The sequence below is a fragment of the Brachypodium distachyon genome, chromosome 4, assembly GCF_000005505.3.
Source record: "Brachypodium distachyon strain Bd21 chromosome 4, Brachypodium_distachyon_v3.0, whole genome shotgun sequence".
Classification (NCBI taxonomy): domain Eukaryota; kingdom Viridiplantae; phylum Streptophyta; class Magnoliopsida; order Poales; family Poaceae; genus Brachypodium; species Brachypodium distachyon.
This window is the reverse complement of record NC_016134.3, coordinates 36,330,128-36,345,008: the sequence shown is the minus strand read 5'-3', so window position 1 is coordinate 36,345,008 and position 14,881 is coordinate 36,330,128. Positions and strand designations below refer to the sequence as shown.

Below are 14,881 nucleotides of genomic sequence, written 5' to 3'. Positions count from 1 at the left end.
GGCACAAACATAAGCAACAAACCAAATTTAGACTTTCACAATAATTGAGAGACGAAAAATATTTTTTCTGCATTTATAAATTAGGTTCACCTCTCTCTGTATGTATATACACTTGGCATGAGTGGGTTAAAACTTACTTGCTCCGTTTCATAATTCTTGTCTTAAATTTGTTCAAAATGGATGTATCTATTCTAAAAAAACGTCTAGATACAAGTAATATTTCGTCAAGAATTATGTAACGGAGCGAGTACTTGCCACTCGAAGCAAACTGACTAATTAGCTACCTATCCTTAAAACCGAATAAATAAATAAAACTCACTACTTAATTAAAAACCAGCCAGCCAGCAAAATATGAAGATTTAAGTCAACTGCAAAGTTGGCAATGAAAATCCACGGATGAAAAGGACTAGCACTAGCTAGGTCGACGAGATAAGGCACAATCCCACTACTCATCATCATACATCCAGCTAAAAACGGCGCCAGGAGAGCTTCTCGAACCTCCCATCGACCTGCTCTCCATTAGAACGCGCGGAGCTCCAAAAGTCAGTACCCTTTACCATGGAGCAACAACTATATCCCCTATATTTTTATACAGTGTAATATTCCTTTTCTTGTATATAGTGCTAGAGCTGGTAACCATGCACGCTGTGGCAACTTCAAACGTGTCACTCTGATGTGATAACGGACCTCATATCTCTATTCTTTTGCACCGTCGTCGCTCTACTGACCACTAAACGCCACCACTCAAGCAAATTCGCCCGTCCAAGGGCCACAGCCACAAGTTCTTGCCACGACACCAACAAGCCTAGCAATATTCGTGGAAGCCCACTTCTGGACCCTATAAATACTACCGCATTTCTCCTAGTGTTTACATAGCAAGATAAGGAGTTGCAAGCCAGAGTTAGAGAGTTGGAGGCAAGAAAGAGAGCCGTAGCATACACATTTTAATCGCATAGGATAGAAGCGAGAGCTAGTTCTTAGAGCTTTCCACTGCAATGGCACACATGAAGATCATTTCCCTTGGCATTGTTGTGCTTGCTGCACTTGTTCTCGCATCCGAAGGTCGCATTTCTCGGAAGGACCTAGGCATCGACCTCGGTGGTGGAGGAAGCCTTGGAATTGGCACAGGGATTGGTATCGCATAGGTGGTGGTGCTGGCGGAGCTGGCTCTGGTTCCGGCTCAGCATCCGGGTCAGATTCAGCATCTGGATCGGGTTCAGGCTCAGCATCAGGTTCTGGATCTGGATCAGGCGCCGCTTCATCAGCGGGTTCAGGTGCAATTTCCGGTGGAGGCTCTTATGCCGGGTCAGGTGCAGGCTCGGGATCTGGCGCTAGTAGCGGATCCGGTTATGGTCAAGGGCAAGGCCAAGGATCTGGATATGGTCAGGGTTCTGGCTCGGGCCATGGACAAGGTTATGGCTCTGGTTCAGATTATGGTGAGGGGCATGGCGAGGGTTATGGTCAAGGTAATGGCTCCGGCTCAGGATACGGCGAGGGGCATGGGGAGGGTCATGGTCAAGGAAATGGCTCCGGCTCAGGATTCGGTGAGGGGCATGGAGAGGGTCATGGTCAAGGAAATGGCTATGGCCAAGGATCTGGATATGGTGAAGGTCACGGTCAAGGCTCGGGTTCAGGCTCAGGTTATGGTGAAGGCTCCGGCGGTGGATATGGAAGTGGAAATGGGGCTGGTTCAGGCTACGGAGAGGGTCATGGCTATGGATATGGCTCTGGACATGGAAACTGATCAAGATAGTGGCCTATTGAAGTATTTGAAATGTATGGTCGTCTCTTGTTTTAACTTTTTCTCGAACATACATGGAAGCATGTCTTTGTATTAAGAATAAAGTGACACAAGTCTTTTTATATATTTATAGTTGGAGATCCTCTACTTAACTCCTGTTACCAATGTATTCACTGTACTAAGCAATCGGGTCTATAGCTCGGTTGGTGGTGTGTTGAATGTTATCTAGGTTTGAGTTCTTGGATTGAATTCCACCATAATTTCTTCTTTTCAATTTGAAAATTGCAATATACTTTCTCTTATTCTCTGACTCACCAGTCAATTTTCTTTTATTTCTCCAAATTTCTTAAGTTTTCCAGTGAACATAATTAAGAAGACACATGGAAAATTTTATGTATTATAAGATGATGTATACAAATCTTTCCTAAAAAATAGATGATGCAGAAATCTACGGTACATAAAAAATGAAATAAAAAACCGGCTCGTTCAAACTCGGGAGCGTACCGCCCCCGCGCCGCACATGCAACACCAGCACGCCTGCAGCGGCGGTTATCGCCTTGCAGTTCCATCTCCAACAAATAGAAACGCAAACTTCCTACTTCCAAACACCGAAGGAAGAAAAAGCAAATCCATGGCGAACTCCGCCGCGCTCTCGCCGCGGTCCATCCTAGCACTCACCGGCCTTCTCCTCTGCCTCGCGCCACCGCACCCTTTTACGGCGCAGGGGCAGCAAGTCCCCATCACCAACGCGCCTTTGATGCCGTGGTTCGCCTTCAGCTGGCTGGGCTACAAGTCATCGTTCCGGGCCGGCGACACCGCGGTGATCATGATCAGGGCCCTGGACCTCTCGGACGCCGACCTGGTCCGGCGCACGGCGTCCTTCTCGGCCACGGTCAACAACAAGGCTGGGAACAGCACGTACATCACCGACGTCGCCGCGCACCTCGAAGGGGACCCGGCCTCATGGAACCTCACCTTCGTCCCCATCCGGGCCGGGGACTTCGTCGTGAGCGTCGCCGAGGAGCGGCTCAGCATCGGCGTCTCCACGCTCCAGTACTCCGTCGCGGCGGCCGGCGTGCACCCGTCGGCTTCCTTGGTCTCCTGGATGTACTACAGCGGCTGCGTCGCTGGGTCCAAGGCGTTTCTGTCCGTGATCCCCCGGGACGCCTTCGGCAACAACGTCACGCGGGGCACCGACATGCCCGGCGCCGCCGGAGAGTACTTCAGGGTGGAAGGGTCTTATGGGAATGGGACGGCCGGGGAGTTTTTGGATTTTCACTACAATGGTTGGACGGAGGATGGGTCACTTAGCCTTGAGTTCGTGCCGACTGTTGCTGGGGACTTCTTGGTGCGGGTTTATGGGGGCGACAACAGGGCATTGCGTGGTTCACCTTTGTTGCTGACAGTGAAGCCAGGTTAGTGCTTGCTTTGCTTGTTATGGAAGTCGGATGCATTTTTTGGAACTGGATGGAGGAAATAATTCTAGTTATGGAAGTCAGATGCATTATGTCTCAGTAATTTGGCACTGTACTCAACCTTCTGCAGGTCCCCTTGACACAGCGAAAAGCACGTGCAGCTGGAAGCATGGAACAAATGTTCTTCAGATATTTTCTAAGCTGGAGATTTTCATAAACCAAATGGATTCGTATGGAAATCTTGTTCCGGAGATCCATCCATTTGATGCTGGAGTAGTTGAAAGAGCCTCAAATCTGTCTGTCCCGGTAGTGGATCTTCTAATTGAAGTAGTCGCTGAGGGAGTTCAGTTGCTCTCTTTCAAACTTGTGGAGCCTGGAGAGTTTGTGCTCACAATGTTTGATGCTCGACTGAACCAAAGAATCCCCAACATGGTCTACATATATGATGTCTTTGTAGGTATGCTTGCCTGATTTTTCTTCTGAAACCATCTTATTTACTGTACTACTGATAAGTTGAACATTTCAGGGTATTGCGATGGATCAAACAGCTTAGCTAATGGGTCCGGTATAGCGCAGTCTGTTGCTGGTTCAGTATCATCTTTCATGGTTTACCTGGAGGATCAGTATCGCACCCCTTCCCCGGTCGAAACCGCAATGCTGCAAGTGCAGATTTTGAGTAAAAATGGCAAATCGGATGTAAATCCAATTATATCAGCTCTGAGAGAACCAAACGGTGAATGCCACCGAGCCATCTTTCTTAATTTCATTAATTTCATTCAAAAAAGTATGCTTCGACAATGAATTCATTTGCAGAGACAGTATCCATGGATGGATCAAGTTCTTCAGATCAAGGACCTGCTGACCATCAGAAAGCAAGTATCATTCTCTCACTCGTTTGACACTTTTTGTAACATGGTTTACTGAAAATGCGCCCTCTTGTTAGATCATTGCTGGAAACACAACACTGAAAGCAAGTCATTTTAATGTTTCATATACTCCTGAAATTGCCGGGGAGTACGATATCTGGGTGCTGTGTGGGAACATAGTGCTGAACAACGGGAACCCCTATGCCATGACAGTTTCACCAGGTTGGATATATCTCCTACAGATTATTCTTCAGTGTCAGCGGCGTTACCAGAATATGTAGATCGATTTTTTTTCCGTCCTTCAGATTCTGTTTGACCTCTGACTTTCAAGAACCTTTCCTTTTTGCAGGTGCAGTTAACACATCTTTATCAGGTGCTCCATTGTTTGATCCCATGGTCAAAAGATTAGTCAGAAACGAAATAACTGTTCGACTTCTTGACTCATCCATGAACCCAGTGGTGTCTCTAGAGCCGAAATTGAGGCTTCATCTAACATCTGCAAATATAACAACAATGATGAACACGTCAAGCTTCATTGCCGAGGAATTCGTAAACAACAAAGATGGATCATATACTGCTCGTTATGTGGCAATATATCTTGGTTCATATGGCATGTGTGTTCAATTTGACAACGTGCAGCTAGCTCCTTGTCCATTCGAGGTCCATGTTCTTGCAGGTAGAGTTTCATTGTTAAATACATAAAAAAAATGTTCAAGAGCTATGGTTAACTGAAAATGTTTCCCTGCAGACGAATACTTTTCTGAAGTTCAAAATGATAGCATTTCAGTTTGGGAGGATGAATCTGTTTCCTTTGATCTATTATCAAATGACTACATTGCAGGAGGACAAGTTCAAGTAGTTAATTTATCTTCAGTAAGTTTACTAAATTAAGTTTTTGCAATTTAATTATTAGATAAAACAGCTCTACCAAGTAAAGCGACACTACTAAGATTTCGCTCTCTCTTTTAATTTGTTAACTAGAATATCATTTCAGTTGTTTCATACTTTTATTGTGTCACTTCCTTATTTAATAATTTATATCACATGGTAAATTTATGACTTCTTATTGAAGCCACTCCATGGATCAGTCGTAGATTACAACCAAAGCTATCGGTACACACCTTTTAAAGGTTTTTTTGGGAATGACTCATTTTCCTACACAGTATCTGACAAGCATAGCAACGTTGTCAGTGGAGCGGTATTCATATCTGTTCTCTGCAGACCACCTGAGTTCATCTCTTTACCCAAACAATTACATGTTACTGAAGATATAATTGGCCCAAAATTTGGGTAATCTCTATTTCTTCAATTGCATACTTATATTTTTTGTTCATTCCTTAGCTTTCTGAACTGATCATGCATTTTGTATATTTTGGCAGTGGATTTTTGGGGATTGAAATAATATATTCAGACACAACAGAAAACCTATCAGTAACTGCGAGAGCACAGTCAGGCAATGTTCTTCTTGCTCCCATGCCAATGAAACTTCAACAGACACCGGATGATGTACTTTCAGTCAGCCGGGGAGGTAGTTCTGGCAAAGAACTGAAACTACAAGGGATGGTAGAAGCAATAAATGGCGCGCTAAAATTTCTTAAGTATCTTGGGTACTATTCAAGAATCCGGATCTCCTTTTTGACAGCAGAATCTGTATCCTAATAGATCCTAATACTAACATCCGTTCCAAAATACAGCCTAGAAAGTGTGTGGTCGAACTATCAATATACAAGATTAATAAGATTATAGTCAAATGGAAGTATCATTAGAAATTTTCATGATTTTTTTCATAATTATTCAATTAGAATTTACTAAAATCTAAGCATTCTTATGAAAAGTAACGGTCAAAATTGCATATAGGAGACTTTGCCCGTGTCTAAAACGTCATGTATTGTGTATTGGAATGGAGGTCGTATTGTTTAAGGGCAGATTGCAAGAAACTTAATCGTGTCATCATGTGCAGAAATGAAGATTTCTATGGGAATGATGTTATAATGCTATATGCCATGAACAGAAACGGTATGAAACATGCTGAGTTACCCATCTTTGTTGAGCCAATTAATGATCCTCCAGTTATATTAGCTCCAAAATCAATTTTCTTGGGTGGGAAAGAGTCAAGGGAAGGATATCAAATCTTTGGCAAGCAGAGGGATGCTTCTGCGTTTTCAATTGTTGAACCAGATCTTCGTCATTACCCAGGTACTTTGATGTAAGATGTAAGATGGCTAATCTCCTGCTTATACTTTAACATGTAAGATGATTTTCTAGTCTGACAGATATACATTGTTCTTAAGAGAGATTTGAAGTAAATCACTGTAATCTTTTGCAGGAAATAAGTCTCATCTTCTGCTAGAACTGTCCTTGGAAGTCTTTGAGGGAACCCTGGTGATGACATTGCCGGCTGGTATAGTTGCCACGGCAGAGCTGATGACCGATGGCAATAACCATTGGCAGTCGCTTCAGACCTATGTAGCCATTGCACATCACTTTGTCCTAAGAGGAACTGGTATCAGGTTCCGCGGGGATGTCCTTGACTGCAACAATGTAATGCAGCGTCTGTTTTACCAGGTAAATCCTTTGTGTTCCTCTGACCATTTCAGTAGTTCATTCTTCATTTCATTTCAATCTTCCTGGTTATCTAAGTAGGTGACTGTTTGAAACATATATAGATAAATGAGTGAATTCCATTTTTCACCCCCAAGTTCCACTTTTTTGACAGCTTTGACCCCATTTCGTAGGATTTTCATTTTTTGACCCCATTTAGCAAAACTTATGCCACTAATGACCGCATTTTAGATTTTTGCCCAAATCCCCTCCCTCCTCGACCAGCATTTGCATTTGAAATGGAATTCACTCTAGATGAGTTATAGTTTTATTGCAGAAATAAATGTTGTAATTTCTGCTTCATTGTAAAAAGATCAATAAAACCATAACGTGAGATCTATTTCTCTTGCAGGGCCCAAGCCATGATACAATGTTATCCATCACTGTAAACGACCTGGGAAACTATGGATGCTACCCAGATTGTTCAGAGATGATATCGAGGCCATTGTCGACAGCGAAGACTGTTCGACTAGTCAAAACGAAATCTATGAACTCAAGAAGATCAATCTGTATGTACTATTGTCAATGTTCTCTTGTTCTGTTCTTTAATTATTTTGGGACAATCTTATTCTTCTTTTGTTGGTCAGATGATGTTGTGACTTGCAGCACAGCAGTTCTCCAGATTTATATTGAACACATCTGTGTTTTCTCTTTGGCAAATGTTTTCAGTGATGGGATCAGCAATAGCAATTGAGATCCTGGCAATGCTATGCCTTGGCGGGGTTCTCCTGTATTTCCTCCTGAAATGCATGAACGCCCTGAAAGGTAAGCAAAGAGATCAGGTCGAAAATGAAATGCATAAACCAGAGCAAACCCCGTTGCGTCAACATGTAAGTATATTTCTCTTTGAAGCTTTCGGCAGACAAGTAGGATCTGTGCAATCACTGTTTTAAACTTTGTCATCTACAAACTCTGACAAGTTCTTCTGCCAATGTTACGCGTCATAAAAAGATGAGTGCACCGCCCTCAGATGATGCTGGATATTGCTCTGCACCTGCAGCTGTTCTATCCTTCGGTGGAAACAGGCCGAGTTTTCGTCAGCGGTGAGCTATGTTAATTTACTTCGTATTCAGAACTAGTGCTGTGCAATTTAGCAATGGATCAGTCTTGGGCTCGCAGCATGAACGACAAAATAAATTAATTAAATGCTATTCTTTTGGACTTCAGGTCATCCAGGTCATGCAAGCAGGAAATGGAACTGCAACCTTTATCTGGGATCAGAAACGATGGAAATCAAAATGCTCAGCCTGTAGTAGACAAGGACAAGTAGTACCCTAGCATGGTCTGCAGAATCCTAAATTTTCTTCTGTAAATTCCAAAATATAACAAGTCTACCTGAACCTTATTTAATCAATCCTCAGTGCCCACCACATAAACGGAAAGATATCTTTAGTTTGACAGAAGTTGCATATGATGCAAACTCATGGAACTGTCAAAGACCTGGAGATAAATGGAATCAATCAAAGACAAGGGCAGATTTGGCATAGATGTTTCTAACCTGAAAGATTTCTTTCAGGTCAATAACCAACAAGAAATGTTTCTATCTTTGTTTGTGATGACATTTCATTTCCACCAGTTCAAAATAAACTGGTAAGTACAGTATGTGTGCTGGAGAATATACTGCTTAACTTGGTAGATCATTATTGGCAAAGATCACCGGATGGCAGTGTAGGTGAATATTTTACATATAAAGGAGAAACGAGATGAATAATCACCAACACTTCTCTTGAAAACCATTACCTATGGTTTTAATGTTTTCTGAGTGTATTTGGAACACGCGCATAGTAGAAACAAACTGCAGCAGCCTTTGAGTAAAAGCTCATCATACAGCGATATACAAAAGAATCCCCTACTCATATGGACAACGATTCTTCCTTCAGAGTTCAGTCACAAGAATAGGCACCTCTTGCTGACTTGCTACCTGATCTATTTGGTTGAATCCATACTTTCTTGGGTTTGTTATATTCTAACTGAATGCAGTGGCAGACTGGCAGTCACACACAGAAACCATGAAGGCCAGTATTACACTATCACCACATAGTTATCCACAAGAATTCAGTAGCTATGAGCTAGTGAACAAACTCGCTGGGACCTACAAAAAGGAAATGTTCAAGACATGTAAGCTAATCAGCATTAATTCAAAATATATCGAAAACATAACTGCCCTAAGAATCAGCCAGTTATGTCAATAGAGAAATTAGCTGACAGGCTACGCGTACAGTTTTGTGGAAATTTCTAGATTGTTTCCCTCCAAAGAGGAATATTGGTATTTATATTTTTAAGCAGTAGAAAGCTATTATATTGGGGTTATTGTTATAAACTGAAGAGGTGGGTATAAATACCACATAAGGAAATTTAGGCTACCTTCGCATTATGTGGCATGATCTTTATGTCGTGAGGTGGATGAAGCCATGATTCAGGGGCATGTGACAAGAAGTTATCGAGCTTGCTGGTGTAAATATCTGCATATTGATGAATGTGATAGGCAAACGATGATTCCTTTCCAGTGTCTGTAAGAAATGTTGCACCAAAAGAGCTACTAAACAGATCTCGCATCCCGGATCGACATTGACGCCTTTCTGCATTCAACTCATCCAGCAATGCTCTGTAAACTTGGCCTTTCTCGGTGCTAACCACAGTTGCATGAACTTTCCCGAGTAGATCATGTATTATACTTAATTTTGCCTGCAGTGTAGGACATAGTAATTTGATTAAGCATCAATTTCAATAAAACATTGTGGACTAACACACTGTACATCCATAAGAGAAATAAAAACAGACAAAGTGAATTAAGATAGTAAAATGCCATCATTCTGTCCAATGGAGAAATTTCTAGTGAAACATGATCCAGTAAAGGAAGTATACGCATTCTCCTTTACCAATTTCAGACCAAATAATAATTCTAGTGAAACATAATATTTACCACCTTATTCGGATCTATGTATCATAATAGATGATAATTAGAATTTTCAGAATTTTGTTAGCTTGCGATTTTCCTTTTTTCCCAGCTAGGAATTGTACTAACTATTAACCCTTCAAAAGACTATTTACGTCATGTAGTTCTGATAAATCTTATTCATTGGGGTTGAAGAGGGCGAATGGTGGCATGGGTAAGTCTGAAAAGGAGACATCTTAAGAGAAAGATGAGATCATGGACTGTGGAGAGTCTTTAGATGAGAGAAATAAATTCTTCTTCTCGTCTAACGCCTATAAATAGGCCTCCTATTTATAAAGATATCTCCTAATCATAGATAGGTCAATCCATCAATATCTTTCCCAACTACAGATAATGTACCAACTAATGAATGAGATTAGATGCCAGCTAATACAACATAACTTGATAACCAAGTTGCTGTTGCCTCTGGCCCGAGCAGCTGAGGCTGTTTCCCATGGTGCAAGGCCTCTAATGTTCATGGCTAGCTTGCACATGGCAGTAGCCGTGTTATCAAAACAGATAATTGAGTTGCATATTCTAGAGGCTGGAGGCATAAACAAACCTGTTGGAACCGGTAGTTGTCACTGTTCTGGATTCCAATTTCATCCTGAAGTGAAAAGGCACGGATTATTGTAAAAAATACTACAAAAAATAGTTACACATTCTGCATGACCAGGCAGTGGGAAACAGTCAGGATTAGTGGAGAAATCAACAAGTGAATCAACCAGGTATTCTTTTACAAACAAGCACAAACTTATTATGGTATTCATGTCATCCAGCAGCTTGCCCCACATGTTTAAGATCAGGCCAACCTAAGAGCATACTTGTGTGAATATTTCAATACTATTTCTTTCTTTGCTTTAATATAATATCAGCTAAACCTGAAGTTGGCTATCTTCTCTAATCTTTAGTACCAGCTGGATCGACAAACTAAGAGACTACTAGTCACATAAAATCGTAATAATTTGGAGAAAAATAGTAAAGAATGCTGCTTATATCACAAACTACTTTCTGGCATTCGCAAAAGTAAATCCCAAGTAAAAAAGATAATCAACTACCTCAAGTTCGCGAATTACAGCAGCTGTTCGCCAACCAGCTTTGGAAGGCCCTCTCAAGTCGCTCAAAAGATGATCACCAAAGTATATCACCTAAGACATGGCCAACAAAGATCTGAGATGATATATTAAACGTATGGTATCCAAATGTCAGTATTGACACATGTGTTACTGTGAGAATGAAGACTAGACCACGTCTATAGGGGGCTCTGCAGTAACTTTACAAATCTAAGGTTATGGCACTACCCTATTAGATTAAGCATGAAGCAAAGTTAGAAGACTCAAAATGCAGTAGATGAGCCAAACGATCATTGAGAGCTTCCAGCATGCAGCACAAAAATCAACTATCATTTGACATATGCAGATGTATGTGAGAGCATGGTGAGATTTAAAAAGAAAAACTAAAGTTTAAGCTGAGTGAATATTAAAAAAAAATGCATTAAGGTTGTAAATGCCAACCTCCGGGCCTCTCCACTTTGTAATTTGGAGAAATGATTTTAAACAGCCATGGTAATAGACTTCATTTGGCAGAAACTTGTCAACTGCAGTAAAAGCCAAGGTATCCTTTGTAGTGTCATACACCCTACAAGTAACAAGGACAACTATTAAGAATCCAGAGTTAGAGTAGACACAATCGTACAAAACATTTACACTGGCAGCAATATAAAGTCCTATGGACCTTCACACAAAGACCTAATCTCTGTTAATATTCAGATTTTAAAGTTTTAGCAACAATCCTACATTACATGGATGCAATAGCGTGAAAGGCAAATGAACACACTAACACCACTGTCTTGGTAAGAAGGATTAAATTAAACTTTTCCTTTAGTACCAAAGAAATGTTCCACAGAACCTGAATGGGTGGTCTGAATTATAGAAAGACGGTTTATTTGCCTGCGCAATCACAACATCAAAAAGCTCCCTCCAGGAATTCCCATCAAAATGCTGATCCTGCTCAGACCAATAATGACAAGTTGACAGTATGTGAGTGAAAAAAAAGAATGGCTATCAGGGAGAAATGAAATTCCTGTATGATGACCCTTCATATTGGAACCACCAACTTCATGAAGAAAACTGCAAGGACACAAGAAGGAAAAACTACAACTCTGCTGTTTGTTTCAGCATAAACATCACAGTTGTATCCTCCATATGTACTAGTCAAAGAAGAATGTGCATGCTACTTTCAAGAAAATGCCTCAAGGCAGTATACGAATTTTCTAAGAATATGCTCTAGGCAGTTGTATGATTTTTCTTGCCCATCATCACATCATGTAATGTTGGATATCAAATTTGTTAAATGTAGGCAGCAGTGCATGCAAATTTGTATTGGATATAAGTTTTCTTTTAATGCTAAAGTATGCACGGACAAAGCACAGAATTTTTTTTTAAATAACCTCTAGCAAATAACTCATCCCTCCATCCACAAAGTAGAAAGGTGAATTGGTTAGAAGAAACAGCCTTTTCCCCTTCTCTCGAAGCGTCTTTAAGAAACGGAACACCTGGCTCTGCAAAGGCACAGGCGAGATGACACAATGGTTTTAGAGTCAAGGTGAAACAAAAAATACGAACAAATAAAAGGATGTCGTAAGACAAGAAATGGTATCAGTTCGAAGATTAACATGCGGGATTTCAGCTAAAGAAGGGGAAAAGCAATATTCCAACATAAGAATCAGAAAGCAGCACCACTTACATTTTTTATCAGAAACTTCTGTGGCTCGGAAAGAACTTTTCTATGAACTAGACCACTTCTGTGTACATGCTGAATCGATTCGTTCACATCCTCATATACATAAGGGGCATCAAATTCCAGCTTGGCATCTACAAAGTGCTGAACAATATCAGCAATGAGGCATGCCTGTGAAGAAACAAACATTTATAATCAGAACCAGTTGGTGAGAAAGCCAGTGTAGTTGTGCAGTCATGCTATATAGCATTGTAACCATTCTTTAAGATAAACATGTGTTGATACATGTGAGTGTGAGATAACTAATGATGTGCTATGCAATTCAAGTAGCCTAGGGGAGATAACTGCAGAATATCTCTCTGCAAGGGAGGTGAGAACTGACATGCACAATTAACTTTAAATAAAAATTATCAAATACACATAAAATAAAGTTATGAATCCAACAGATAAAAATCCATATTTATACAGAAGGCATTAACATTTAACAGCATGGGATGTCATGTGTGCGCTACTTGGTTTAGATATCTGTAAGGCAACTGATAATGCTTTAATTACTTCAAAATAAATAAATAGTACCTATGATACGTAAAGAAGGGAATAATATGTATATGAGAGAATGCTGGGGTCAATTAAAAATTACCTCACTAAAGCAGAAGACATCCATCAGCCCAACAAGCTGACGAGCTTGATCTCTTCCAATATGTCTTGTGCCATATAGTTCTTTTATCTCGGTCAAACTTAGCTGATTAACAAAAACCCATGTAAGATATCTCAACAGAATCTCATCTACCCCAAGACACACAAATATCACCAAGGCACCAACATACGCTATGTGCATTCATTTTCTGCATTTAACTTACAGATCAGTAAAATGAGTACAGTGGACAGCCATTTCTCAATATTTTGGCAGGCATCATTAGAAGGTCCATTAAACCGAACACCAAAGCATGAATTCAACAGTCTATCCAGTGCAAGTCAACCAATCACATACATAATAATCACTTTATGTGAGAACCTACATTTTTATAAGTAAGCCCAAGAGTGAATGCCTCACCTTTCGACGCCCAAAGAAGCAACCATCGGGTTCAATAGAACCAAAGAAGTCAAGCTTCAGAAGGCACCCTTTTAGTTTGTCATAGTAAAGGCCCCTGACGGGAAAATTGCAGTCATACTCGTACTGCAAGCAACTCTCTGGATACTTCAACTGCAAAGCATAACCACGGGTCACAACCCAAAGACCCCCAAATCATCATTCAGGTAATGCAATGAAAAAGACATCACATCAAAGACCAGAAACAGCCAGACCTCATTGACCAAGTGCTTCTTGGCTAGGTCGTAGATCAAGCACTGCAGATGGTCGGAGTAGTGTGACAGCGTGTAGTCATAGTCGAATCCATAGACTTGCAGGTCATCCAGTTTGACGTTCTTGTTCACGTAAATGCCTGAAACAAGCACCCAACCCCCACAAATTCAAGAACCATTTCCAGGCACTCTAAGGAGAGAAGGATACAATGGTGAGAGGAACTAGCACCAAGACCTTGCGGGTTCATCTTGGGCATGTTCTTGATGGCGGCGGGGATGCTTAGGTAGTTGCGCTTGGCGTCCTCGAACTCGTGGCGGATGCGTTCGATCTCGTCCTCGCCGGCACCGGACCCGAGCGTCGAGGATAGCGTGCACAGAGCTCGGGTACCTGGAACGTGTCACGAACCAGTGAGCCCCAGCCACTATAGCGGCATTGCGTCGAACGGCTTGAAGGCAAGGACGCGGTAAATGACAGGCTGACCTCTCCCGTACCACGGCGCTGTCCTGGACAGCCTCGGGGATAGGTGACTTGAGGCGAAGAGGCGGAGACGCGCGGCCGCCGCCATCGATGCCGGTCTATAGGCCGCCGGCGAGAGAAGGGGGAGGAGAGAAAAGCCAAGGCGGGAGACGGCTGGTTTTCCTAGGTGACGCCGTGTGCGCTCCCTCTGACGCGTGGGCCCAGCTGTACGAGCTTTGTTGCGACTTGCGAGCGAGCAGCCTCGTGGGCAGTGAAAAATGTCCAACAAAATCTCTATTTCGAAGCCTCGGCAGAATTTCATGCTGCAAAATATGAAATCACGGAGAAGATATTTTTAAGAGATTTCATTGTAATTCTTAATTATAAGAGTTATCTTAGAGTTTATAGAATCAATGATCCAAAGCATTGTACCTGTAATGGTTCTCGTGTTTGAATAAAGTTACAAGTTATTCTAAAAAAAAAGATAAAAGAAACATTTATGATGCGTTGCTATCTCTCTCTCATGAGTAAACCCCGCGGCCAGGTAAAAATTACCGTTTTAATTTCAATGGTTCACTTCGCCTATGACAGCATATAGGCGACATCAAGAGATGAGCGAAATCATGAGGAAGTATCAGCGTCTGTCACATTGGTTGGGCGATGTACGGATTACATGTTTTCATTCTCCATCTCGTATTGGTGTGACTATCATGGTATATTATTATCACGATTAATAATTTCATGATTTATGTTATCTTGTTAATCGGTTCGGTAATGATTTAACAGCTTGACAACAAGTGTTGTAAGAGATGTGTTCTTGATCAT

The 14,881-nt window shown here is 41.5% G+C and overlaps 3 protein-coding genes across 5 annotated transcripts; 2 read left to right on the top strand and 1 right to left on the bottom strand.

Annotated features, from left to right (window-relative positions):
* Nucleotides 1-638: 638 nt before the first annotated feature.
* LOC104585101 (keratin-associated protein 6-2-like) lies at nucleotides 639-2,015 on the top strand. Its single transcript, XM_010241071.3, has 2 exons — nucleotides 639-650; nucleotides 962-2,015. The coding sequence occupies exons 1-2, from the start codon at nucleotides 639-641 to the stop codon at nucleotides 1,742-1,744; spliced, it is 795 nt and encodes a 264-aa protein (XP_010239373.1). The 3' UTR covers nucleotides 1,745-2,015.
* Nucleotides 2,016-2,130: 115 nt separating this feature from the next.
* On the top strand, nucleotides 2,131-8,166 carry LOC104585100 (protein GAMETE EXPRESSED 2). 3 transcript variants are annotated; one of them, XM_014902394.2, is made up of 16 exons: nucleotides 2,131-3,156; nucleotides 3,287-3,613; nucleotides 3,683-3,889; nucleotides 3,970-4,028; nucleotides 4,100-4,244; nucleotides 4,372-4,698; nucleotides 4,771-4,895; nucleotides 5,095-5,312; nucleotides 5,402-5,629; nucleotides 5,983-6,038; nucleotides 6,102-6,218; nucleotides 6,349-6,587; nucleotides 6,976-7,132; nucleotides 7,293-7,453; nucleotides 7,575-7,666; nucleotides 7,791-8,166. In XM_014902394.2, exons 1-16 carry the CDS (start codon nucleotides 2,262-2,264, stop codon nucleotides 7,891-7,893), a joined length of 3,456 nt encoding a protein of 1,151 aa, XP_014757880.2. In that variant the 5' UTR covers nucleotides 2,131-2,261; the 3' UTR covers nucleotides 7,894-8,166. The 3 variants fall into 3 exon arrangements, with proteins under 3 accessions (XP_014757880.2, XP_024311010.1, XP_024311009.1); XM_024455242.1 differs by having other exon boundaries at nucleotides 2,132-3,156; nucleotides 3,976-4,028; nucleotides 5,983-6,218; XM_024455241.1 differs by having other exon boundaries at nucleotides 2,132-3,156; nucleotides 5,983-6,218.
* Nucleotides 8,167-8,241: 75 nt separating this feature from the next.
* LOC100831981 (5'-nucleotidase domain-containing protein DDB_G0275467) lies at nucleotides 8,242-14,297 on the bottom strand. The gene is made up of 13 exons (XM_003576491.4): nucleotides 14,081-14,297; nucleotides 13,835-13,987; nucleotides 13,603-13,739; nucleotides 13,352-13,501; nucleotides 12,938-13,039; nucleotides 12,304-12,468; nucleotides 12,008-12,118; nucleotides 11,467-11,564; nucleotides 11,073-11,196; nucleotides 10,617-10,706; nucleotides 10,121-10,165; nucleotides 8,988-9,308; nucleotides 8,242-8,715 (listed from the first exon to the last, which is right to left on the bottom strand). Exons 1-13 carry the CDS (start codon nucleotides 14,163-14,165, stop codon nucleotides 8,686-8,688), a joined length of 1,611 nt encoding a protein of 536 aa, XP_003576539.1. The 5' UTR covers nucleotides 14,166-14,297; the 3' UTR covers nucleotides 8,242-8,685.
* Between the last annotated feature and the right edge of the window lie 584 nt (nucleotides 14,298-14,881).

Coding starts and splice junctions, on each gene's coding strand:
- LOC100831981 (XM_003576491.4), bottom strand. CDS start 14,165: ATGGCGGCGGCCGCGCGTCTCCGCCTCTTCGCCTCAAGTCACCTATCC. Junction 13,040..13,351: donor GCTTCTTTGGGCGTCGAAAG/GTGAGGCATTCA, acceptor TTTGTTAATCAG/CTAAGTTTGACCGAGATAAA. Junction 11,565..12,007: donor GGATGAGTTATTTGCTAGAG/GTTATTTAAAAA, acceptor TGGTCTGAGCAG/GATCAGCATTTTGATGGGAA.
- LOC104585100 (XM_024455241.1), top strand. CDS start 2,262: ATGCAACACCAGCACGCCTGCAGCGGCGGTTATCGCCTTGCAGTTCCA. Junction 4,896..5,094: donor AAGTAGTTAATTTATCTTCA/GTAAGTTTACTA, acceptor TTCTTATTGAAG/CCACTCCATGGATCAGTCGT. Junction 7,133..7,292: donor GAACTCAAGAAGATCAATCT/GTATGTACTATT, acceptor AAATGTTTTCAG/TGATGGGATCAGCAATAGCA.